Source organism: Ochotona curzoniae, unplaced genomic scaffold, assembly GCF_017591425.1.
Source record: "Ochotona curzoniae isolate NIBS_2020 unplaced genomic scaffold, NIBS_Ocur_1.0 scaffold_4701, whole genome shotgun sequence".
Classification (NCBI taxonomy): domain Eukaryota; kingdom Metazoa; phylum Chordata; class Mammalia; order Lagomorpha; family Ochotonidae; genus Ochotona; species Ochotona curzoniae.
Genome location: NW_024467122.1, coordinates 72,434,569 through 72,459,985, shown reverse-complemented (window position 1 = coordinate 72,459,985; position 25,417 = coordinate 72,434,569). Strand labels below are relative to the sequence as shown.

General features: G+C 55.5%; 1 protein-coding gene across 2 annotated transcripts; it reads right to left on the bottom strand.

Moving 5' to 3' along the window:
* On the bottom strand, positions 1-23,597 carry PAQR5 (progestin and adipoQ receptor family member 5). 2 transcript variants are annotated; one of them, XM_040969194.1, is made up of 7 exons: positions 23,522-23,597; positions 14,376-14,503; positions 13,428-13,633; positions 11,393-11,519; positions 4,723-4,819; positions 3,298-3,439; positions 1-248 (listed from the first exon to the last, which is right to left on the bottom strand). In XM_040969194.1, the coding sequence occupies exons 1-7, from the start codon at positions 23,570-23,572 to the stop codon at positions 7-9; spliced, it is 993 nt and encodes a 330-aa protein (XP_040825128.1). In that variant the 5' UTR covers positions 23,573-23,597; the 3' UTR covers positions 1-6. The 2 variants fall into 2 exon arrangements, with proteins under 2 accessions (XP_040825128.1, XP_040825129.1); XM_040969195.1 differs by lacking the exon at positions 23,522-23,597 and adding an exon at positions 14,720-14,905.
* Positions 23,598-25,417: the final 1,820 nt, after the last annotated feature.

Genomic DNA, 25,417 nt, shown 5'->3' with positions numbered 1-25,417 from the left:
TTTGAATCATGTTTCTTTTTTATGTATTTCCGGCTCAGGAATTCGATACAGAGCAGCTGAGAAATAAATTATGTTGCCGAGGCTGAAGATGACACACAGAAGTATGGCTCCAGCTATCTGCGGGAAAGAGAAGGGCCTGGTGGTGGCCAGCAGCCACTCCTTCCTCGACGACTTGTCCAGGAGTATGGCTTCCATCTGCAAGTGCGTGGCCAGGATCACACACACGTGAAACAGCTGGTGACTGTGACCTGCAGCAGACACACACCAAACACACGCACGTCATCAGCCACAGGAAGACACGGTGCAGTGCAAATGCCAAAGACACAACACCAAGGAAGGGAAATCGGATGGGAGCCCCCGGGCCGTGTGTGCCCATCGAGACAGAGTGGATTGATCAAATCACATAAGTGACATGGTTTTTGGTTTGGTTTTGTTTCTTTGAGAGACAGAGGGCCTATCTGCTAGCTCACCCCCTCTACTGGGCCAGAGGGGACTCAAACACAATCCAGGTCCCCTCTGGGGGGGCGGGGATGGGAACCCCATCACCTGAGGACTCGGCAGGTCTGCCCTGGCAGGCAGCTGGAGTCAGGAACCAGAATGAGGGATGGAACTCAGGCACGCCACCACGGAACGCAGGTGCCTTTACACTAGGCTAAGCATCCACACCAGGGGAATTTTAAAATGTAAAATACATTTAAAATTTAAAACTTTATGTTTAAAATGTAAAATACAGCTCACAAGAAACCTTTTTTATTTTTATTTTTATTTTAAAGATTAATTTTTTTAGTTGGAAAAGCAGATTTTACAGAGAGAAGGAGAGACAGAGAGGAAGCTCTTCCATCTGCTAGTTAACTTCTGAAATGGCTGTAACAGCTGGAGCCCATGGGACCTGCTACTGATGACTTACCAGGGCTCCCCCGCTGCTGGCTACCTACAGTAGGTGGGGGATCACCTGGTCTGGTGCCAGGCTGGCCTGTCTCCAAGGTGGCAGGGCTCAGTAGTGGCAGGGTGGTAGTAGGCAAGGATGAGCAGCTTGGACAGGTGGTGAGAAAAGTCCAGTGTTCAGGCAGGGGGCCGCTTTGCTTGTATGTGAGTGAGAGTGTGTGTGTGTGTGTGTGTGTATGTGTGTGTGGCGGGGGAGCAAGCCTGGAACACCAGCCCTGAACCAAGAACACCACATGCATTGTGGACTCAGCTGTGTCCTGAAAAAGTGTCATGCAGAGTCCAGCCCCCAGAGCCTCAGAATGAGGCAGTACCCAGAAACAAAGTCCTCAAGAACAATTACCAGGTAGAATTGAGGCGTCCACAACGGCTGCTGTCCCTAGAGTCAGGCTTCCGGGAAACCTTTTGGTTTTGTTTTGTTTTCTGCCAAACACCAGCTGGACATTTACGATATCCGCATTACATCATTCAAAATGACCAACTTAAAATTGAGCCTGTTATTGATTTGCTAAATTTCGAGTGACCCCCCCCCCTGGTTCCCGTGGCAGGAAGGAGATAGGTGTGCAGGCTTGCAGGTGCAAGGAGGACCAGGTCAGCTGAAGGCAGAGGAAAGGACTGTCACCCGCCAGCCAGGAGGGCACCAAGCCTGGAAGTCTGACCCCCTGACCTGCAAGGAAGTTGTGCCTGCGGTTCCGGTCACCTTGTCTTGGGGTGCTGTGTCATGGTAGCCCCAGCAGGGATTGCCCCCCCTCTAATTGCACCTGGGACTGGCCAGCAGTGTCCCCTGTGTCCTCCTGGCAGGGGCGGAGGTGGGAGCCAGAGAGGAGGTTTCATGGGGGCATCCGATGAGCCAACAAGAAGGGAACTTGCAGCCCCTCCCGCCTCCCCTGCAGCTGCGCTCCAGGGGCCCTGCTGCATGGGAGCACGGCAGAACCAGAAGGGCGAAGTGGGGAGATACACACTGCCTCCAGCGGCCAAGGACCAGACCTGTCTCCATCTGAGCATAAGATAAAGACACCTTGCCTGCAGCAGGAGAGCAGTTTCAACAGCCTGGAACAGGATGGATTCGTCCACCAGGAACAGGACGAGCTTCCTGTGGTTGTTGCTAACCGGCCAGCCCGGCTCCCCGCAGCCACTGCTCACCGCGCTGGGCTGGGCGTGGCCCACATGCTCTGGACTCCTAACCTGCTGCCGGACAAGGATTCCCACTTGCAGCGGCCTCAGTTACTCAAGGACTTGGAAACTTCTCCAAATATCTTGCCAATAAACTCTCAGGGATCTGGCCACTCTCCCCCGCCTGCTAGGAATGTACAGCTCCTCTCCACCTAGGCCCAAGTGGACAGGATGATAGAAATAAATGTTATTAAGAAGGCTGTGTATGGGTCGAATCAGGCCCAGGGCTCTTCTGCAGCCATGCCTACGTCATCGAGGCGGGGCTGGGGGTGCACACGGCAGCGGCTGGCGCCTCAAGTCTCTAGGTTCTCTCTAAGCAGCTTGCCGGTTGGAAGCTCTCTGGCAGGTGGCAATGAAAGGCTGATCTGATTAAATAAAGCTGACCTGTCCACATCCCCGGGTAGGAAGAAGGGTGGAACCAAGGGCAGAGTGGGGCTGGGAAGCACAGGGTACCCACGTGACAGAGCCCCTGTCCGGCCGCCTGGCTCTCCTTAGTACTCACATAAGGAACTCTCACTCAGACTTGAACAGAAGCCATGTACGGCTGCCCTGCCCCCCCCACCAGACCTCATGTAACAGTGGAATCCCCTGGATCTGATGCCGTGGCATAGTAGATTAAGTTTCAGCCTGCAGCACCAGCGCCTCATATGGGTGCTGGTTTGAGTCCCAGCTGCTCTACTTCCCATTCAGCCCCCCCGCTAATGCACCTGGGAAAGCAGCAGGGCCCCTGCACCTGCACAGGAGACCCGGAAGGAGCTCCTGGCTTTGGCCCACCCAGCCCCAACCACTGTGGTTATTTAGGGAGTGAACTTGTAAATAGAAGATTTTTTTCCATCTCCAACCCCTCTTCTCCCTCTCTTTCTCCCTCTGACGGCCCTTCAAACAAATCAAGTAAAACCATTTTTAAAAAATGGAATCCCACATTCTAAATAGCAACAGGACACTCCAGCCCACAGCCATGAGCACGCAGACCTGAGCCTACCTCCGCTCCCTGCCCCTACCTGGCCCTGAGATGGGCCCTGAGTCTGTCACCTTGCCACATCACACACTTTGGCTCCTACCTGGACAGCTTCCTCAAGAGTGGCTTCTAGTCCTGTTCCCCCTCCCTCACTGCCTGCCCTTTGCAGCTGCTTGTCCTGTGGTCCACGACACGGCCGCTTGCCACGGGCATCAGCCACTCACCGATGTAGTCGAAGCGTCCAGGGGCCAGGCGCTCGGGCAGGTGTGCGGAGTATAAGAAAGAGGCCAGCAGGGTCATGACTGTGTGCTTCTGGTGGTACAGGGTGGCTTCGTTCTGGTCACTCTCCCCTGGAAACAGGAAGAGCTGCAGGGATGGCAAGAAAGGGCACGTCACGAGAGGGAGGCAGCAGTGGGCAGCCCTCCTCCATAACCCACCTGTCACCCACACACCTTGGCACATACAGGCCAGGGCTCCATGTCCCCGGGTCAGTGGCTGCCACGGGGGAACTCCCGAGGGTGCGGTGGTCATTGCTCTGAAAGTGACCCTGCAAGGCCTCTCTCCAAGATAAACTGCACTCGCAGGCAGAGCCGCTCACAGAGCACCCCCCTCTGATCAGCACGCCTGCTGGGCCGGGACACGAACAACCACATCAGGGCCAGCGAAGGCGCCCTGGCCGCCAGACGGCAGTAACTGTGTTCTTGGCACCGCCCTGGAGGCCAGCCTGGTTTTGCTACAGTTGCAGTAACAGAGGTGGCTCGCACAGGTTGAGGGAACCTCCTCTGAGCACTGTGGTGGCACCGAGTCCCTCTGATCAGTGACAGGGACACTCCTCCTCCCGAGAAGTTGTGAACTACTCCCCAAAGGAGGGGAGTGGGCGGCACTCCCATCTCTGAGTCTCCCCAGACCCACACCGACAGGTGGCGCCCAGAACTCTTGGGACTGCTCCAGCCGACAGGTGGCGCTCTGACCACGCAGCTCCCCATGCCACCTGTTACACAGGAGTCAAGAGGAGGAACTCTGCTCCCTGGTGTTGCTGAGTTCATTGCTGTGAAGGCAAGGGATTCCAGCCTCCTGGGCTAAAGAAAGGGGTAGCACAGAGGAGTCATGTGCACTGCCTGAGGCCACACAGCCAGGGAGCAGAGGCACCTTGAACTTGGGCCCATCTGATTCCCAAGGACTTGGCCCTTCTTATTCTTGCCGTCCCTCCAACAGCCCTGTTCCTTTGCGCTCTCCGTCTAATTCCCAGCTTCGTTGCTGTCCCAGCCAACGCATAGGCTGCTGACAACAAATACTGCCTTTAAGACTAGAGCCTTCGGCCATACCTAACGAGTGTCTCATGGACTCCTGTGCTCAACAGCCTGACCAGGGGCATTGTCCTTGTGCAGGGCAAGAGAAGCAAGGCCCAGAGGAGCTGTCCGAGGATGGGACAGTGAGTGTTAGCTCGCCTCCAGAGTCCACGCTCCTGCTAACTGCAGGCCCTGGCTGCCCGCCCTGCCTGGCTCCCCTAGGTCCCCGTCACACTGCCCGGCAGCCCCCTTGCAGGAGCCAACCTCAAATCACCTCACAAGAGCCCTTGAGGCCGCACCCATGTGTCCTGGGGTGCCCTGTACTCTGACGGGCAAGGAGGGGGTGCAGCCGGCCCTTACCCTGTAGAAGATGGGGAGGGAGTCCCAGGTGTAAGGGTAGGCAAAGGCCAGGATGCGAAGCATCTTGCAGAGCCCTGGATTCTGGATTTCAAGAAACCTAAACCCAGGGTGAGAGAAGAAATGGGAGTGAGAAGATTTTACCACACACACACACACACACACGTGTGCCAGGAACACCCGGGGCCCGGCAGTCAGCACCTGTCCACCAGCCCTTGCATTTTCCCCTCCTGCTGGAAGAGAACTCCCAACTCTGAAGCAAGACTTGCCAGGAAATTCTCTCTGCTACATGAGAGCAGTGGGGTGCGGGACAAGCCTGGGAGGAGGGGCCAGGTGGGACCCTTCAGGGCCCAAGTTATTCAAGTGCCATAAGCCTTTAACACATCCAGTTCTGGTGCAGTCGGTTCAGCCACTGCTGGCTGTCATTTTCTATCAGAGGATCTGTTCAAGTCCTGGTTGCTGGGCTTTCAATCTGGCATCCTGAGTCTGGGAAAACAGCAGAAAGTAGCCTAGGGGTGCCCATGTGGGTGACCCAGATGGAATTCCAGGCTCCTGGCTTCAGCCTGGCCCCAGCCCGGGTTATTGTGGTCATTTGCGGAGTGAACCAAGGGGTAGAATATGAATATTCTCTCTCTTTTGCTCTCTTTCAAGATGCCTTGCAAATAAATGCATATATTTTAAAAGACTTTATTTTCATTGGAAATGCAGATTTACAGAGAGATACAGAAAAGATCTACCATCTGCTGGTTCACTCCCCAAATGGCCACAATGGCCAGAGCTGAGTCCATCTGAAATCAGGAGCCAGGAGCTTCCTCTGGGTCCCCCACACAGAACTTAATTTTTAAAAGTTCTTATAATCACCATGAGCACAGGGGCATGGGGGATGGAGATCTGGGGGCACAGAACCCCCTAGACCCCTCTGTACAGCAGTGAAGATACCCCAGCTGGTTGGCATGGAGCATTCATCATGCAGGTTGCAGTCCAGGCGCATGACCCCTGGCAAGGTGGCTACATTCTATGTACACACAGGGACCCCAGCCTTTCCCTCCCCCTGCACCATGCCCAGCAGAGCAGCATTCAAACCAGCCATGCCATCAGGACAACAGCAGCTCCCCCACACAGACCACAACCAAACTGGCTTGGAGAGTCAGGATGCTGGAAGGACACGGACCCAGCCCTGAGCAGAGGCTCGGGGCAGACGTGCACATGCCCTGGCCAGGCTACGAGGTCAGGGCCCCCTTAAACATCGCAGTGTGTTGTGTAGGGCTGCGGGCTCCCATGGGCCAAGGGGCTGCAGGCAGAGCCCCGGAGCTGAGGCTGCCCGAGCCGCTGTGGTGTCTGTGGCAGGAGCAATGAAAGCACTGGGCATGTCAGGTAGTGCTGATGGTTCCGCCCCACGCCATGCTCTCAGGCAGCACTGGGTCCTGTCCCGGCCCCCCGCCTCTGCTTCTAGCCTGCCCTCTGCCCCTGGCACATACCATCCACTGCTCTCTCTGACCCTCCTTCCCCCAGGCCAGGTTGTGCATGTATCTTAGAAGGCAATGCCACCAAATGACTGGCAACTGCGAGAAAGGCTCTGGCAGCTGGAGAACCCTGCTCAAGGGCAGACGCTGGACTGTGTGGGTCTGGACCATCCCAAGCCAGAAGTGGGTCCGAGGACAAGCATGTCCTCCAGTCTACTGTGTTCTGCCCAGTCCTTGGGGGCAGCTGTGCACCAACAGCATCAAGAACGTCTGTGCTGTCGGGCAGGGAGGGCCTGCTGCGGGCCTTCGGGACAAAGCCCCACCTGCCCCAGCCTCCCCTCCTCTGCTCGGCCCTGCCCGTGCATCAGACGAGGCACGTGGAGATGCAAGAGGAAGAGAGAATCCAGGGACCACAATGCACCATTTCCTAGACAGCAGCCACAGGCTGGGATGAGACCTCACGCACGCCCCAGCGTGTAAATGTTGATGTGGGTTCGAATCCTTGCAGGAGGTCACATCACCTCCGTGTGTGACGAGGACAGTAAACGTTGCCCGTGCAAGGGTTTGACGAAATGAGGCATGCCAGCGACTCGGAACAGTGCCACGCCCAGACGCAGTCTGAGTAAATGCTAGATTCTAACACATGCGGGGTGCATGCGCTTCTCTTATGCCCCTCTTGTCTTGGAGCCTTGTTGAACCAGAAAACATGAGCAGCAGAGAACAAACAGTTTCTGGGTGACTGGCCTTAGGTCCGACGAGCCAATGAGAGGCAAATACTGGACTGGAATGCAATGCTATCTGGCTCCCATGTTTCACACGCCCCCCTCCTGTCTGCCTGCCCTGGCTTTGTGGCACTCACACGACTCCAAGAGTCAGAGATAACTGCCTGTCTGCTCTGTCCGACAGCGGGCGCTGCCCACACCTACCACGTCTAGGCTTTAGCCCAGGCTAACTCTGAAAGTGCACTCCTCGTGGCCACTTGTAAGTGAAGGAATCTGGCTCTGACTGACCAGGGCCATTCCCCAAAGCATGGATTTCCTGTGATCTGAGATAACATTTCGCCCCAGGAAGCAAACAGAGCAGCCTGAGCCTACAAGAAAGAAGAAGGAGAGAAGAAAGCAGAACAGGGAGACCGCAGCAAAGCCATCAAGGCAGCAAAGCCATCAAGGTTGTCTCCCAGCATCGAGGTGCAATCTCACCCCTGGCCGCAGGGTGTCGCCCCAGCCAGAGAGTCCCGGGCAGCACAGCCTGCTCCCCGAGCCAGTGACTGCATCGGGAAGGACACAGCGGGTGCCCCTAAAACCTGCTCAATCCGCTGCTGCAGCCAGACTGGGGTTTGGAAAAAGTGCAGGCCTTTGGGGAAATCTCTGCCTTGCAGAGTTGTGCCCGTGTGTGTGGCAGGGGGTGATTTTTGCCATCAGGAGTGGGTAGTGTCCTGTTTTAGAGAAGCATAGCAAGGTGGGTGCCCCTGGGCGCTGGCCCCAGGCCACAGCCGCACTTTGGGGTCTGACAGAATCTCTATGACCACTGGGACTCCAGCCCCGCTTCAGGCCGGCTCAGTACCCCACCCCCCAGATTGCAGGGACATCACAACTACCTCTCCCTGGACATTGGGCTTATCTTCCAGCCCCAGCACCGACCATGGTGCAGCTCCCTGAGCAGCTGGGGTCGGAAGCCAACAGCTCGAAGTGCCAGAGAGACTGCACAACCCCAGTTCCTAAGGGACATGAGGCCTCCTTGCTGGGCTGTCCCGGGCCAACAAGCAGGAGCAGGCCCAGCTTGGGGCCTCGGCCAGCCCCCTTGGCTCCCAGGGCAGGCACGCATACTCCCACCCCCCTCTCAGATGCTCCGGTATGAGGCCGGCAGTTTTCTGGAACTTGTATATTGGAACAAATTCCGCCTGCGACTACGGAGTGTTCTGTGTTGAGACCAGTCTTCACGGTCTGTCAAGTCGTGTAACACGTGCCACTGAAATCACAACCAACTTCCACGCGTGTGAGTAACCCAGAGTCTAACACCCAGGGCCACTGTGAGGGCGAGGGGCACCCATCCTAGTCCCTCCCCTCACTCCACTTCCCAGAGACCCTTGTCAGACAGAAGCCCAGGAGACACAGGGCTTGGCCTGAGGCCACACAGTAAGTCCCCAGTAGAGCAACACTGACCTCATTACCCCCACACCCCTTAGCCCGGACATCCAGGGCAGAGGAAGAGCAGGGGAGCCACCTGCCAGGGAGGAGGGGAAGCTGGCACGGAGCCAAAGGAGCCTGCAGTGCCTGAGACCCAGCCCCTCCCCACATCAGCCCCGGGCCTAAGAACACTCACCCTCCTGCGATGTCCCCCCACTGTGGCTGGAAGCCCCCCACGGCCTGGCAGCCTGAGGGAGTCCCTGGTTGTCTCCTCCCAGCAAAGGCATCCCAAAGCATCTCAGCGCCCAGCCGGGCCTCCACCCTCCCTGGCCACTGCCCACTCCTCTTGCAGGTTCTTGGCGACTCCAGCTCTGTACTGCTTCTGCCCACCCACCTTCTCTCTGGTGCCCGCGTCCTTGGCCAGGCTGTTCTCTGTGCCCTCCTGCCTCTTCCCAGACCCTTCCCAAGTGCCAACTACAGTGCCAATTGTCCCTCCCTACCTGCTCCTGAGGCCACCTCCCAGGGCACTGCCACTGCACTCTGACAGGTGCACTGAAGGCAGCCAGGGGCTCTGTCCTGGGCTTCCTGGTCCAGCCTCCTCTGCCACATGGGGCGTTTCATGGGGCCCAGGGCTGCACCTTACTCCTCCTGCATGCCCAGCCTTTAACACGACACCTGGGCCTGGCAGGCGGGAAAGGAATGCTGGCTGGGTGGGTGGCAGGAAGAGCCACAGACACACAGCATACGTAAACAGAAATGACCCATGTCAACAACAGATGAGAGAAGCCCACCCACACGCACCCAGGGTGCCGCCTCCAAAGCACGCATGCACTGGGTCTGAACACGGGGGCTCCTGTCTCGAAGGCTCGGCCCCCTAGCGGCTCCCATCTGATGCTTGGGGCCACGAGGGGCGGAGGTGGGGAAGCAGCAATTATTTCCAGACCTCGCCTTCTGGGTCCCCATGAATGACCCTGGGGACTGATTCACCCATACCCTACAAAGCCTTCTTTGAGCCTCAGCCCCCCAGTGCCTGCCTCCCTTGCTTCTTAAATTCCCAGCACAGCCACTCGGCCATGGAGGAGCCCGCCAGACAGGAACGGTGACGGTCACGGCACAGTGGCAAGTGTGGACAGCTTTTCCCAGCCCAGGCTGGGCCTGAGCCCATTCATCCGGGCACTGGACCCACAGACCATGCTTCCTGCCCTGTTGGCCACCTGGGGCATCGTGGTAAACTCTCTCTCAGAGCTATGCCTTGCCCTCCCTCCCCACCCAGGCAGGGACCTGCTCAATCCTTCAGCTTCTGACCCAGCACTGGGCACTCTGCCCCCACTGGCGGACAGCTTTCAGTAAGGGGAAGGCCGTGATGTCCTCCCATCCCAACGGATGAGACACTCACTGCCACAGAAAGGAACCCTGTGCCTCTAGCCCAAACTGGCTCAAGAAAACACGCTGGGACAGACATCCTGAAACTGTTAGGTTTGGGGTGGGGTTGGGCCAGGTAAAGTTGGATACCAGCATGCTGTAATTTGGATTCTGGCTGCTCCACTTCATATCCAGCTCGCTGCTAATGCGCCTGGGAAAGCAGCAGACGGTGGCCCCAGTGCTTGAGTCCCTGCACAGAGCCCCAGGCTTCCGGCTTCAGCGCCCGGCCCAGCCCCAGCCCCAGCTGTTGCAGCCATTTGGGGAGTTAATAAGCAGATGGAAGAGTCTCTCTCTTTTCCAAACACTAAATAAAATAGATATATGAAATAAAAATAGATTTTTGTACCTTTATATTTTAAAGGGATTTATTTGAAAATCAGACCAGAGAGGGAGAGAGAGAGAGAGAAAGGGAGATTTTCTATTCACTGGCCTGCTCCCCAGATGGCTGCAAGGTTCAGGGCAGAGCCAGGCTGAAGCCAGGAGCCTGAAGCCTCATCTAGGTCTCCCCCCGGGGATAGGGATTCAGGCACATGGGCCATCTCCTGTTGTTGCCGGAACACAAACTGCCTCCCATACGGTGTTGGCCTTACCTGCTCTACCCACAACACCAGTTCCTCTTCTATATTTTTAAAACCCTGCCTCTTGTTAGGGCCGGTGTCATGACATAGCATGCTAAGCCTTCACCTGAGGCACCAGTATCTCATATGGGCGCCGGTTCAAGTCCTGGCTGCTCCACTTCCCATCCAACTCCCTGTTTGAAGCCTGAGAAAGCAGCAGAGGATGGCTTAAGTCCTTGGGCCCCTGTACCCACATGGAAATTCTGAAATAAGGCCCTGGCTCCTGGCTTCGGATTGGCTCAGCTCCAGCCTTTGTGGCCACTTGGGGAGTAAGCCAGTGTATGGAAGACCTTCTCTCTGTCTCTCCTTCTCTCTGTAAATCTGCCTTTCCAATATAAACTCACCTTGTCCCAAAGGCGGGTGGGGGCAGGGACGCCCCTCCCCCTCCCTGAGCTCACCCAGGCTGCTGAGCGCGGTGACACACACCAGGGCTTGGGAGATGGCTGCTGGGGACATTCAGAACACAGCGTGATGGCCAGCCTCTCCTGCCTGTCAGAAAGGCCCCATTCCCTTGGCATGGTCTAGGCAGTGCTGTCACCTGACACCCCCACCTGGGAGCACCCCCATCCCGAGTGACTTAGGGAACTGAATGAAGAGCCCCACACCCCAGTGCAGGTGTCTGCCCTTCACACTCAAGGCCGATGAGCCATGAGCGCTGGGCCTTGGGCGGTACGGAGCACACTGGAATGTCCCACACTGCAGGCAGGTGTCCCCAGGCACTGTCAGCAACACACTGCCTTTTGGGGGGGGGGGTCTCCTCTGGGTCAGGCTCTGGGAAGGCATTGTGGATGCTTGACCTGTAACTCTTACATCCGCCTCACAAGGTAGATGTATCGACGCCATCTGAGAGATGAACAGAGTTCAAGGAGTGCCTGGGGCCCTGAGTCCATCCTGACGCCCGTGATGTCCATCCTGCCTGGTCACAGCAAATCCATCTTGTGTTGAGTCCCAAGTTTCCAGCACCCTTCCCACGGAGTCGCCCCATCCACTGTCCCCACACAGGTCCCTGTACTGCATGCCCCGCCCCCTCTCCAGCTCCGGGTACCTGGAGTAGCAGGAGAGGCCGGTGCTAAGGATGGTGTTGAACACGGCCATGGTCACGAAGTAGTCATGGAAGGTGGTACACAGCAGCGCGTCAGGAAATGCATATGCCGAGTAGGCGATGGCTGAGCCTGCAGAGGGAGACCGGCTTTAGGAAAGCAGCCTGGCCTAGCGTCATGTGCAGCCCTGGGGAGGATGTCCTCCCAGCATCCCCCAGCCTCTGGGTCGTGACCCTCCTGGGATGCGCCCTGGGGTCCCCTGTGCACACCCACAGCCCCCACAGCCTCTCTCCCACACACAGCGCTCACTGCAGGGCGCCCTCGGCCGGCCACACAGGGTTACTGCATGGCACCGACTCATTACCATCAAGTGCAAGGCAAGTGACCAAGGCCAGGGAGGCCACCATGTGGCTAAAGGCTCATTACTTCATCTCAGGTGATCAGAAGCCCTGGGAGGCTGCAAGCGAGAGGTACATTTCGAGGAGGTGTTGTAGAAGCCTCTCCCAGGCGGCTGGGTGGAGCAGAGAAGGTGCTGGGGGCAGAGGCTGTGGAGTAGCAAGTTAGGCAACTCCAGCATTCCCTAACCTAACCCTGCAACACCAGCATTCCACATGAGTACCAGTCAACACCCAGCTGCTCCATTTCCCATCCAGCTCCCTGCCAATGCTCTTAGGAAAGCTGTGGAAGACAGTCACAGTGCTTGGGCGCTTGCAACCCAATTGGGAGATCCGGAGGAAGCCTTGGACTCCTGGCTTCTGCTCGGCACAGCCCTGGCCACTGTGGCCATCAGGGCAATTCAATCAGTGGAGAGGAGCTGCCTCCCAACTCCACTGCCCCTGTGTTTGTGTAATTTTAACTTTCTTCTTCTTCTTTTTAAAGCTTTTATGTATTTTCATTGGAAAGTCAGATATACAGAGAGGAGACAAAGAAAGGAAGATCTTCCATCCGCTGATTCACTCCACAAGCGGCCACAACTGCTGGAGATGAACTGATCCGAAGCCAGGAGCCAGGAGCTTTCTCTGGGTCTTCTACACGGGTGCAGGGTCCCAAGGCTTTGGGCTGTCCTTGACTGCTTTCCCAGGCCACAAGCAGGGAGCTGGATGGGAAGTGGTGCAGCTGGGATTAGAATCAGTGCTCATATGGGATCCCGGCGTGTTCAACGTGAGGACTCTCATCATTAGGCTATCATGCCGGGCCCTAATTTTAACTTTAAAATAAAAGAAAACTATTTTAAAAAAGCAAGCCTTTAGAAGGTGCTATGATCATGTGCAGATGAGAAACCTGGAATCTGGGCCAAGATTCGGGGTATGGGGGTAGAGCAGTTACAAGCACATGAAGGCAAGACACTCAGCTAAATGTGACAGCTGATTAGCTGGGACAGAGTATGGGGACACTTGGGGGTTATTTACAGAGACCTGACCAGTTATTGAGCGGGAAGGGGCACCATCCACCAGGGGAGGGGCCCTCTGGGAAGGGAGCACATGTGGGGGCCCGGCTGGGAGGAGATGCGCACAGCCCCGTCTCTGGACCTGCAGGTGGCACAGGTATCAGGTGACACGTGTTTTAGAGATGAGGTTTGTGCAAAGCTGTGAGGCGATGGCATGCTTGCAGCGGGTCATCAGGGAGCAGGACTGAGAGGAAAGGCCAGGGACCGGGTCAGCTGGCCCACCCCCGAGGAGAGCCGAGCAAGGGGCTGAGGCATGGTAGACAGTGATGAAGAGTAATTGGGGGTAGAGACAGAGGCGGTGTGAGGTCAGGGCACAGCTCCGGCATCAGGGCACGGCGAGCCAGCTCAGGAGCGAGGGTGCCTGAAGCCTGCACGGACTTTCACGGTCAGGGAGAGAGGGTCTCAGCCCCCAGCTTCAGGGAACAGGGGTGGGGGAATCACCCAACAGGGCAGTGGGGGTGCAGGTGGCGTGAAGGAGGAGGATAGTGTGTGTGCTCGCGCAGGGACTCCAAAAAGCTCATGGAAAGTAGATTACAAGGTGAGACAGGCGGCAGGGCCGCGCGGAGGGCAGGCAGGAGCAAGGCGCCACGTACCCAGGCTGAAGAGGTTGACAGCGCCGTAGTCCAGGAAGTAGCAGATGTGCCGGGCATTCCTAGACATGGAGCTGAAGGTGTGCGCACAGCTGGACGCAAGGGGGTACACGCAGCTGGTGCCCATGTACACGAGCATTGGCCACGAGTAGCTGTCGTTCTGGATGTCGGTCCCATACAGTGCCGTTGTAAACCTCCACGCAAAGAACCTGCAACCCAGCGCAGCCCACTGACGCTCTGCAGCCAAGCACTGCTCTCCCCCTCCTCTCTGCACCTGGATATGCTGGCTGCCCTTCCTGGCCCTGGGGTCCCCAAGTCCTGTGTGTTCTCGCTTGCATGTGCTGGGACAGCTGTGCAGGCAGCAAGGCAGGATGGACAAACAGGTTAATAACGACATCCACCTCTTGTCTGGGTCCATTGCCTGCTGAGACTCTGGGGTCCTTCTACTCCCATGGCTTCTGGCAATGATTGGGAAAGAGAACCCCAAACCCAGGCTCTGCAAGCTGCTTCGCCTCCGGGTTACATCCCAGCCAGCCAACACAGGCCTCTCTGAGTCCTGCCAGCTTGGATGGGCCAGAGCTTGGGATGCTGAGCCTTTACAACGGCAGCGCTGGCAAAAAATGCAACCGGCAGGCCTGCCTGTGGAGGCCCAGAGAGGGCAGCTGACCCACTGAAGCCAGGACTTCCAGAAGCGCCCCTAAGCCAGAGGCAGGTGGAGGTAACACCCATCAAGGAAGGCACCAGAGGTGGCGAGGGCACCAGAGGGCAGCAGTGCCATGGGAGACCGTGGGGCCTACCACCCACCCCATGTTCTACGGCACACACTCAGGTTCTGCCCGCCCTGCCATGCATGCCCACATAGAGAGGAGAGGGAACGGGACTCGCCAGGCCCAGCTGAGCCCTCCCAACCACAGCCGCATCCCTGGAGCTCCTGACGGGGCTGGCAGGTACCAGAAGGGTAGCAAGTGGGTCCAGATGTTGAGGGTCTCATTGGTCATTTGGAAGAGACTGAGGATGCAGGCAGTGGCGGAACTCTGCGGGTGCCGGTAGCCAAAGAGTATGCCCCGCTCATGGAACACCTACAGAGGGAAGCAGAGCAGGCGGAGAGGTGAGACGGAAAGCCGCAAAGGGCAGGTGCATCTTTCGTGCCGTCTCCCTGCCTAGGCACAGCAAGCCTGGAACACCTGATCAGGTCCTTTGCCTGCCGGCCACCTCCCTCCCTCCTCTCTCCCAGGAGTTCCTAGAACCCCAAGTAGGACACCATAGCGTGGCCCTGTGTTCCCAGAGGCCCTTACTCTTGGCATGAACATTGCCTAGGATTCCGTGTGCACACCCTCTGCCTGGGGCCCACTGCCCAGTCTGTGGATGCCCTCGTGGTTGGTTGACATAGATGCTGCCTATCTGAGCCAACAAACCCCAGATGTCAGGGGCTGGTGGGGGAGATTCCTGCAGGAGCTCCCTGCCCCCACCACCACCCAGCCCAGCCCAGCCCAGCACAAGGACATATTCACTGGAGCGCTTCATAAAGGCCTTTTGATGACGAGGCTGTGATGCCTGGGCCTGAGCTACAAAGCAACAGGGCCCCGCCGGCATCTTCCAACCAGCCAGACAAGTCGTCCTGCCCCAGTTCACCTTCAGGGAGAAACCAGGATGGGTCAGGTAAAGCCCGGGTTAGTGCCCCCTCTGCAGCCCTGTGTGACAGCCACCAAGGAGACAATGTGACGATCAGGACCACCACCCAGGATGCCACAGGAAGTGAAGCCGGTGCAAGGTAACAGGTACACCCACCATGACAGTAAGAAACACGGGATGTGGGGGTGGTGCAATAGCTTAATAGGCTAATGCTAATTCCTCCCTTGCAAGAAAGGAAGAAAGGGAAGGAGGGAGGGATGGAGAGAGAGAAACAGAGAGAGAGAGAAATAAATACAGGGCCTGGTGCCATAGCCTGGTGGCTAAATCCTCGCCTTACCTGTGTTGGGATCTCATATGAGTGCCAGCTCACATCCCAACTCTTCCACTTCCCATCCAGCTCCCTGCTTGTGGCCTGGGAAAGCAGTAGAGGACGGCCCAAAGCCTTGGGATCCTGCACACGCATGGGAGACCCAGAGGAAGTTCCTGGCTCCTGGCTTCAGATAAGCTCAGCTCCAGCTGTTGTGGCCACTTGAATGAACCAACAGATAGAAGCTCTTCCTTTTTCAGTCTCTCCTCTCTGTAAATCCGCCTTTCCAATAAATCTTTAAAAAAAATTTTTTTTAAAAAAAGGAGGAAAGAAAGAAAAAAGAAATAAAGAAGAAAGGAAGGAACACAGACAGAAAGAAGAAAAAAAAAAGAAGAAAGAAAATAAAGAAAAACGAAAAGGTTCCCACCCCTGGCATTTCTCCATTTTGACACCAGAGAATCTATGGCTGTGTGCGGCTGGCCCAGGCACAGCTTTGCAGTGGCCGTGGCCTCCACCCGTTAAACGCCCACAGCCCACACACTGTCTCCAGCTCCCCTCTGCCAAGGCGGGGACAGCCAAGATCTCTTTCAGCTTAGGGCCAGCGTTTCAGGTGAACATCGCTGCCGTCTTTGAAAGGTCAATTTGAAATGATTCAGACAACAACGGCCCTATTAGAAATCCTAAAACACACACGGGTCATACTCTCACGGAAAGCTCCCCGCCTGGTCTCCCAGGGCTGCAGCAGGCAGGGTAAGACGGTAAGAACCAAAGCCACCATGCTGCCCTTGCCCGGATCACCAGCTCCCCAGCTCGTGGGTAACACAGTGTGCACGGTCCCTCCAAGTTCCAGGCTAGGAGACCCATGGAGCAGCAGAACAGTGAAGGGTCACCAGAGGAAAGGGTCGGACATGGGCCACGAGGGATGCCGAGTGACTTGAGCTAGCCACCAGTGTCAGGACCTCCGTGTCCCGGCGTCCAGAGTGGACGCGTGAGCTCACTGGGTGGCTCAGACGCGGCCTGCTAGCACAGCTCCACGTTTCAGAGAACTCTTCGTTGGGCTCCTTTCTGGGTCAAAATGGCCAACTAGGGGCAGAGAGGATCATGAATTTGGTTCATGGTTCAGTGAAGAGATCCCATTTGACTCGGACATGGGCCTCAGTTAATTACAGCCATTTGTTCAGTGTTTGAGTCCCCATTCAGTCCTGCTGATGTGGACAGACGCTTGCCATGGACAGCAGGAACCTTGACCTGCAGCTCCCCACCCACAGGGCTGATGACAAGGAGGTGGCAGTGACCTTGAGCCTTTGCAGGTTGGCACAGACCCAGGATCCACCCCCGCTGAGACCCGCATGCCCGGGAGCCCTTCACTGGGTCTCAATTTCCTACCTTCCAAGTTTCTTTTACATTGGCTGCTCGTTCTAACAAAACGACTCCAGAAAGAAGCAATGATGAACTGTTCACTCCTTCCTATGAATTAGTGTAACAGATTAAAGAATTTTCCGATGGTGCTTGCAAAAGCAGAGTAAGGGAGGTCTTAGTCAGGATCCCGGTAACAGGTGCTAGGGCTGCAACAATGAGATTGGCCATGGGGGACGGGCCGGGCCCAGCTCTGAAGACAGCAAGGATGAGTGGGAATTTACAGGCCTGGGGAGCCAGGGATGGAAACTTACCAAGAAGAAACCTCAGTGATGAGGGGACTTCTGGACAACTCCCCTGGACGGGATTCTGAGTAAAGACAGGCCAGGGCGCCCAGACCTCTCCTGGGGACCAGCGGAGGCCGAGAAACTCAATTCAGTGTCTATGGTGAGTGGGAATGAAGGAGGGGCCGGGTCTCTCCCGAAAGTCACTCAGCAGGGTTCTTTGGCTAATGCTGGATTTCGCAAGCAGGCACAAGGTATTTTTGATTTTTGCAAGGTATGCCCAAGAGAGGGTTCAGGAGCTACCTAAAATGTGGCCAAGCAAACACCCTTGTCATTGCAGGAGACCCTGGGACCAGGGCCCAGCCAACAAGGGTGAACAGCATTGTGTGTAGGGGTCGGGGGTCTGCAGGGCAGAGATGGGCGCAGGTTGCAGAGGAGCTGGGGCGGAGGGTACAGACAGCCATAGTGGGCAGCAGCTAGACAGCAGCCCAGAGGCAGAAACGACTTGTATCTGCCCCAGAGGACTCCGGGGGTCACTGCTCTCCTCTCATGGGACCCTGGCAGGCTCATGGGTGAAAGAAGAGACTGAGGGAGGACTGACACAGCAGAAAGCCAGAGGGGAGCAGAGGGGCTGGGAACTGTAGGAACTGCATGGCTTTACCTCTAAGTGATCTGGCCCCGGAGCCAGGGCAGGGTCTATATTCAAAAACACCTGCTTCCAGGTGACCCCGAAATGGACGGGACACCCCGAGGAGATCAGGCAGTGGGAACAGGATTTGAAGCAAGCAGTCCCTCTAAGAGACAAGGGGCTGAACGACAGAGTCCCTGCGTTGGAGAAGACTGCCCCGCTACTGCCCTCCTCAGCATAAACCTGTTTCCTGCACCCAACCGCTAGTGCAGAGGTACGCCCCAGATCCTCTCTGAGCACGGAAAGAAGCCCCGCTCCCCATCTTCCCATCACGTTTCCACGAGTGTGTTCCAAAGACACATCAACCGAAGAGAAGTGCTGGAACACAATTCTGGATTCCACTCCCAGTTTGACCCCAAAGGCAAATTACAATCATTGCCTTAACACACTCATTTCCCAGCCCTGTGGTAGCAGGCGCCTGCATGCTTGCACAGTGGAATTGATTTGTGAAACTCCACCTCGCATCCCTGGGTGCAGGCTGGACCATTGAGAGCACAATGAAATCAAATTGCACACAGCCTATTAGCAGTGAGAAACCCCAGGGACCGAGAGCAGAAGGGCACGGCGGTGTGTTTTCCCTTGGAGTGCCTGGCACACGCCCAGCAACTGGGAGGGCTCCCTGACGTGACACAGACCCCATGCACCTGCTGTTAGCTGATGCCTGCAACGCCACCGTGACAGGTTTAAACCTTGGGAGTTTTCTCGCTATGCGGCTACAAATCTCCTGCAGGAACATAACGGAGCATTTCAAGAGGAGATTTTTGGTCGCTGGAAAAATAGGAGAGGCAGGGGGCACGGTGAGAGACGGGCAGGCTTGGCACTCTGTACTTCCTGCTCACTGGATCCTCACGCCTGCCTGGGGAGGCACGGCCCTTTAGTGTTCAAGCAGGCCACGGAGGCCTGGCATTGGTCCAAGTTTCCAGAAGGGGTGGAAGCAGGGCTGAAGCCCCACAGGCAAGCACTCACTTTCGGTCCCAGCAGTAGCAGTGCTCACGGCTGCCACTGCTGGCCAAGGCTTGATGACACGGGAGCAGCCCGTTCCCTGGCCTGACTCTCGTTTTCAGCCTCTCACGTGCTCCTCAGGGTACCAGTGTCTCTTTCTCTCTATTAAACATTATTTTATTTATTCGAAAGGCAGAGTTACAGAGGGAGAGACAGAGAGAAATAGACAAGAGAGTCCAGGGCTGGGTCAGCTGAGCCAGAAACCTGGAGCCTCCTCCAGGTCTCGCATGAGGGTGCAGGATGAAGGTCCAACAGAGCTTCCCCAGTGCATCAGCAGGGAGTGGTACTGGGAAGCGGAAGAGCCAGGGCTTGAGCTGGCACCCACACGGGATGTGGCATCGCAGGCTGAACCTGTTAGCCACAACTCCAATCCTATCCTCTTCAAAACGCTGTTGTGGACTGGAGCACACCTCCCCGAGCCCAGATGTGTGCACAGATGTCCTAATCCCAGCACCTCAGAAGTGACTGAGTTCAGAACCAGGATCTTTCAAGAGGGGCCGAAGCTAAGGATGGGGTCCACATCCAGTGCACTGTGGCCCTCATGAGAAAGAGGGTGATGGATCCAGGCATGACAGCAGGCAGAGGCAGGAAGACGGTGGCCATCTGTGAGCCAAGGAGAAAGGTCTCTGAGGAATAATACCTTGAACTTGGTTGGATGCCCAGAGTGAAGAACCAAAAAGAAACAGTTACTGTTGACTGAGCCATGAAGTCTATGAGAACTTGCACAGCAGTCTGAAAATCAGGTGTAAGTGTGAAGCTGCCTGCCCATCCCCCCAGCCAGTGCCTCTCAGCCTCTTCTACAGCAATCTGCAGATCACCTGGGGGCCTTGCTGTGTGCGGCTGGCATGACAGTCTGTACTTCTTTCTTTAAGATTTAGTTAGTTATTATTGGAAAAGCAGATCAGATTTATGGAGAGACAGAAAGATCTTCCATCTGCTGGTTCATTCCCTAAGTGGCCTCAACAGTCCAAGCTGAGCCAAGAAACCCAGAGCCAGGAGCTTCTTCCGGGTCTCCCACGTGGGTGCAGGGTCCCAAGGCTTTGGGCCATCCTCTACTGCTTTCCCAGGCCACAGGCAGGGAGCTGGATGGGAAGTGGTGCAGCCAGGACATGAACCGGCATCCACACAGGATTCTGGCACTTGCACAGCAAAGATTTAGCCATTAAGTCATCACACCTGCCCTCAGACAGCACGTTTCTAACCAAGTCCCAGGCCTGCTGATGCTGGAGTCCAGGCCCGGGCCCCAGGACTGTGCTGTCCCCGGCCTGGCCCGGGTCCCACTAATGGCAGAAGATACAGTCCCTACTGGGAAAGAGGGACAAGATGAACACAAAGTGTGGCCATCAGCAGGCAGGACGGGGAGCAGAGAGAAGTGGGAAACTGGAGAGGTGTCTGCAAGGCAGAGGGCTGGGGGGAAGGGGAGGAAGAGGAGGCCAGTCACTTGTGCCATATCAGTTCCCACCTGTCACCCCAAGAGTGTCAGGCGTTGTTGGGCGGGGGTGGTCACTAAGCCTCTATGTCTTCTCCCACCATGCTTCACACCAGCAACAGGGCCAGACTTTACTTGCACAGGACACACATGCAGTTACTAGAGCCAAGCTGAATGAACAGCCAGCCATTTCTGCTGTTGGAAACAACTACAGGTAAATGCCAACTTAGAACATTGTACTTACGACCTGGGAGGGCAGTGGAAGATGGCCCAAGTCCTTGGACCCAGAAGAAGCTCCTGGTTCCTGGCTTGGAATCACCTCAGCTCCAGGCCATAAACAGGGAGCTGGATGGGAAGTGGAGCAGCCAGGACATAAATCAGCAGCCATATGGGATCCCGGTGCTTACAAGGCAAGGATTTACCAATTGAGCCATTGCATCAGGCTCCTGGCAATTTTTTTAATTGAAAAAAATGTTCATTAAAGATTATTCATTTCAAGTAATGTAAAACAAATCTTATTGGATGAAAGGATTATACAGTATTGACCCAGAGAAGAAAAAGGTGAGGAAGTTTAAGTAATGCAACATTCCTTAATTTGCATTGGTTGTGAAGCTGCAGTTTTTGGAGCAGGTACAGCCCGCATCGGAGCACCAGTTCAAGTCTGGGATGCTCCACTGCATCAGAATGCCAGTGCATCTGAGCAGGCGGACGATGGCCCAGGTCACTGGGTCCTGCCACGCCCGACCTCCACTGGGTAATCCGGAAGGAGTCCCAGGCTCCTGGCTTCAGGCTGCCCGGGATGAGACACACAAAGAAAAGAATACAAGGAAACTCATCCAAGGTGACTGAAATCAGTACAGCCATCTGATAACTCTAAGCAAACTCAACTTTCCTTTGTCAAATATTGTCAAACGAAACAAAATTCGATCCAGTATTGTTTACAACACAATGCAGATATGAGATGGGAAACAATGAGCCAAGATCAACCAAACAAGTGATATCAAGAAAGCTCAATGGCTATATTAACATCAGATGAATTCCAAGACAAAAAAAAAAAAAGGTTACGAGATGTATCATTACAAAACAGTAAGAAGCTTACCAAAAAGATATCGTAATGTTCACTTATCTATAATTCACAAACAGGCCGCAGGGCCGAAGACTGTGATGTAGCTTGACCATGGTGTCTTTGTTCAGTGCTGCTGCAGCTAGTAACTTAGGAAGCCAAGGGGCCTGTATGGCTCACCAGGCCGGCGGTCAGAGGAGCCAGACAGCAGGTGCCCACATACCAGACAGACTCTCCTTGGTGACCTCAAACATGGGCAGCACATAGAGAAGAAAGCAGCTGACCGCACAGGAGGCCAAGTGTGTGCGGCACGGGGAGGGGGCTGCCTTTACCGCAGCTCTCTCTTGTGAAGAGGGGAGAGCCCCATCACCTTCCCCGAGGCTCTCTTGTGCAGACTCTAGATCTCAGCTCAGCCACCCCGAGGACCACACTGCCAGTACCGGAAACGTGGGGTTGGGTGGACAAACCCAGACCGTGTCCGAACCATAGCACACGGAGAGCCCAGGCAGATGCACTAAGAACTCAGGAGCATCCTCTGTGTTAGCTCATGGACATACATGGACACTGCCCCTCCAGCAACTGGAAATTCTGCCTTATTTGCAGGCACACTCAGAAGACAAGAAAATCCACTGAGCTTGGTGTGGTAGCCTAGTGGCTATCTCCTTGCCTTGTATGCACCAGGATCCCATATGGGCATTGGTTCTTGCCCCAGCTGCTCCACTTCCCACCCAGCTCCTTGCTTGTGACCTGTGAAGGCAGCGGAGGATGGTCCAAAGCCTTGGGACCTTCTACCTTTATGGGCGACCCAGAGGAGACTCCTAGCTCCTGGCTTCAGATCAGCTTGGTTCCAGCCATGATAGCCACTTGGGGCAATAAAAGAAGGAAGAGTTATTGGGCCTGGCACAGTAGTCTAGCGGCTCAAGTCCTTGCCTTGAATGCACCCGGAATCCCATGTGGGCCCGGTTCTAATCCCAGCAGCCCTGCTTCCCATCCAGCTCCCTGCTTGTGGCCTGGGAAAGCAGTAGAGGATGGTCCAAAGCCTTGGGACCCTGTACCCACAAGGGAGACCCAGAAGAGGCTCCTGGACCCTGGCTTCAAATCAGCTTAGCTCCAGCTGTTGTAGTCACTTGGGGAATGAATCATCAGACGGAGGTTTGTCCTCTCTGTCTCTCCTCCTCTCCGTATATCTGACTTTCTAATAAACATCTTTTTGAAAAAATTATAATGCCATACCTAAGAAAGAACAATTACAGGCCGACTCATTAAAGAGACTTAAGGGTCCTAAACATATTATTAACTGATTCCAGCAACAGACTGAAAGGTTATACCATAATCAAGCTGTGCTGAAAATAAGAACAACATATTGGTTCAGTGTTAGTCAATCTAGCTCCGTAACTTCACATTAATAACTTTAGTGCACAGATATAATCATCTCAAAATTGTACTGATAGAAATGGAGGGGTTCTTAAACATCAACTGAGAGGGATTCATCCCAGCAAACCAAAAACTAACACACCTGATAAGCATCAGTTCTGTGTGCACACACAGAGCGCCAGCAAAATGCTTCCAGGTGATTAGAATCAGGAACAACACAGACACCTGCCATCAAGACTTCCATCACACAGGCATTGCAACAACTTCCTGGAGGCTCTGAGGTTGGCACTCCAGCCAGCTCACCAGCAGAAACCCCTGGCTGGGCTGGCTCCTTCTCCCTGGGTGCCTAGCCCCCACCTCCCTCGTACCACCCCAGCCGCCCACCTGCCGGGGACCCCTCTGCTGGCTCCAAGTCCCATTGCTGTCTTTCCACAGAGGTCACCTCCATTTACAGGGAAGACACCAAAGCTCCCAGTGGTACTGAGCACTTGACAGAGCTGCAGGGCACATCCGGGCACCGGGGATCTGTAGCCTGTGGGTCAAGGCTTTGATATTCATGCATAGCTTTTTTTTTTTTTTTAACAACATACATTTTCCACAAACTTTTGGAAGACCCCTTGTACTTTGGGATGGGTGCTAGTGAGCTGCAGGCTCTGCAGTCTACTGAAGGAAGGTGCTAAGGTCCACCAGGCAATGCCCCCCACACCTGACCTGGGCGGGTGGGCCCCCTCGCCCCCTGTTCTCAAGCATCCCCGAGTGGAGGATGCTAACAGCACGTCTCCTGCCCTGCCAGCTGCTGCTGCCTTCCTCACTCTCTAGCTTGAACCTGTTGTCTCCCCTGGGACTTGCTACTCTCTCGGGAGGCATTATAGCTTTAAAAGCTTGGGGATCACTTCCATCTCCAGCTTTGGCACAGAGGGAGGTAGCAGGAAGCCCAGCATGGGGCAGAGCAGAGCACGCACCTGGGGCACCTGGTCCATGCGGAAGAGTCTGGGGAGCTTCAGGCTCAGCATCTTGAGGCCGCTGGGCAAGGCTGCAGGTGACCAGGCCTGGCTCACAGTCCTCACATGGTCAGAGGTGCTGGGCTGCTTCCCTGGAAGAGGACAGCACAAAGAGAACCCGTGAGTCTCTGCCCACAGCCTCACCATCAGGATCCTCATCTGCGTGTCACCCATCGGACACACAGTTGCTTTAGGAGCAGTGACAGCAAAAGTCAGCACTTACGTCGATGGGTTAAGCTGTCACCTGCCTCCCAGCATCCCACACGGTCTCCAGTGGAAGTCCCAGCTGCTCCGCTTCCAATCCAGCTCCCTACTAATGTGCCTGGGAAGGCCGTGGAAGATGGCCCAAGTGCTTGGGTCCCTGCCATTCATGTGGGATTAAGCCACTGCTGGAGATGCCATCATCTTATTTCAGAGCATCAGTTCAAGTCTCGATTGCTTGGCTTCCAGTCTAGCACCCTGTGCCTGGGGAAGCAGCAGAGGACACCCGTGTGGGAGACCCAGACGGAGTTCCAGGCTCCTGGCTTCAGCCTGGACCACTGGGGGAGTGAACCAACAGATGACATGTTCTCTCTCTCCTTTTGTGACTCTATCTTTCAAACAAACAATTAAATCTTTTTTTTAAAAAAAAAGATTTATTTTTTTTAATATTCATTGGAAAGTCAGATACACAGAGAGGAAGATCTTCCATCTGTTGATTTACTCTTTAAGTGGCCACAATGGCCAGAGCTGAGCCAATCCAAAGCCAGGAGCCCAGAGCTTCTTCTGGGTCTCCCACACAGGTGCAGGGTTCTAAGGCTTGGGCTGACCTCAATTGCTTTTCCCAGGACACAGCGGGGTCACTGTGATTAGAACCGGCACCCATGTGGGATCCCAGTGTGTGCGAGGCAAGGACTTTAGCCACTAAGCTATCGAGTCTGGCCCCCAATTAAATCTTAAAAAAGAAAAAAACATCAACAGTGAAAGTAGCCCACAGCGTGGCATCCTGGGACAGCTGTCTGAGTCCCATCCCCAAGGGCTGATGCCTGGCTCCTCCTCTTCTTACCCAGCTCCCTGCTAATGCGCCTGGGAAGCATAACATGATGGCCCACTGCTCGGGAGCCTGCCACCTGGGAGATAACTGGGCAGAGTTCAGCCCTGACTGTAGTGGGCCCTTGGAAATGAGTTCATGGGTGGAAAACTTCTGTCTTTCTCCCTCTCATTCTGCCTCTCAAAGAAGCAAATCTCATGTTTTTATGAACTGTGTGACAATGGCTGAGTCTTTTACTCTGAGGGTGCTGGAGGGAGGTACTGAATCCTAACGAGGGTGAAAACAATGTTTTGGGGGTTTGTGTGCCCTTCAGGCCCCTATGTTGAAACCTAATTTTCTGCATGGTTGTAAAACTGTGGGGTGATCAGAAAGGGTGAGATGACGAAGGTTATCCCCTCACAGATGGGACCAAGTGCCACGGGATGGAGTCCAGGACCCTGTAGGCCACTCGCCCTGGGTGCAGATACAAGGTACCAGACTCCGAATCTGCAGGTGCACCAGCCCCCCCCCCCCCCGGACGGTGAGCCCTAGACTCAAGCTGCGTGCGCACCACCCAGGCCAAAGCATGCAATTAGAGCAGCCCGTGTGGACTAAGGCAGCCCCTCTACCCACTCACGGGCAGCCGGAGCCTCAGGTGCACTCTGCAGGTCTCATAAGAAGTGGCTCTTCCAGAAGTTTCCTGGGGCTCAGCTGCTCAGAAACACACAAGGGAACTGAACTAAGCATACAAACCTAAGGCACTGGTTGGAGACAGAGTCTCAGGAGTCACAAGACCACTGAAACGCAGGACTGAGAAAGCTGAACCGAGGTAAAGCATTGGAACCCTC

Bases quoted from the DNA above. Each gene is read 5' to 3' on its own strand.
- PAQR5 (XM_040969194.1), bottom strand. From the start codon at position 23,572: ATGCTGAGCCTGAAGCTCCCCAGACTCTTCCGCATGGACCAGGTGCCC. The intron at 14,504-23,521 runs GTGCGTGCTCTG...TTCCCTCTGTAG, and splicing joins GCATGGACCAGGTGCCCCAG to GTGTTCCATGAGCGGGGCAT. The intron at 249-3,297 runs GTGAGTGGCTGA...TGTCTGCTGCAG, and splicing joins TGGACGCTTCGACTACATCG to GTCACAGTCACCAGCTGTTT.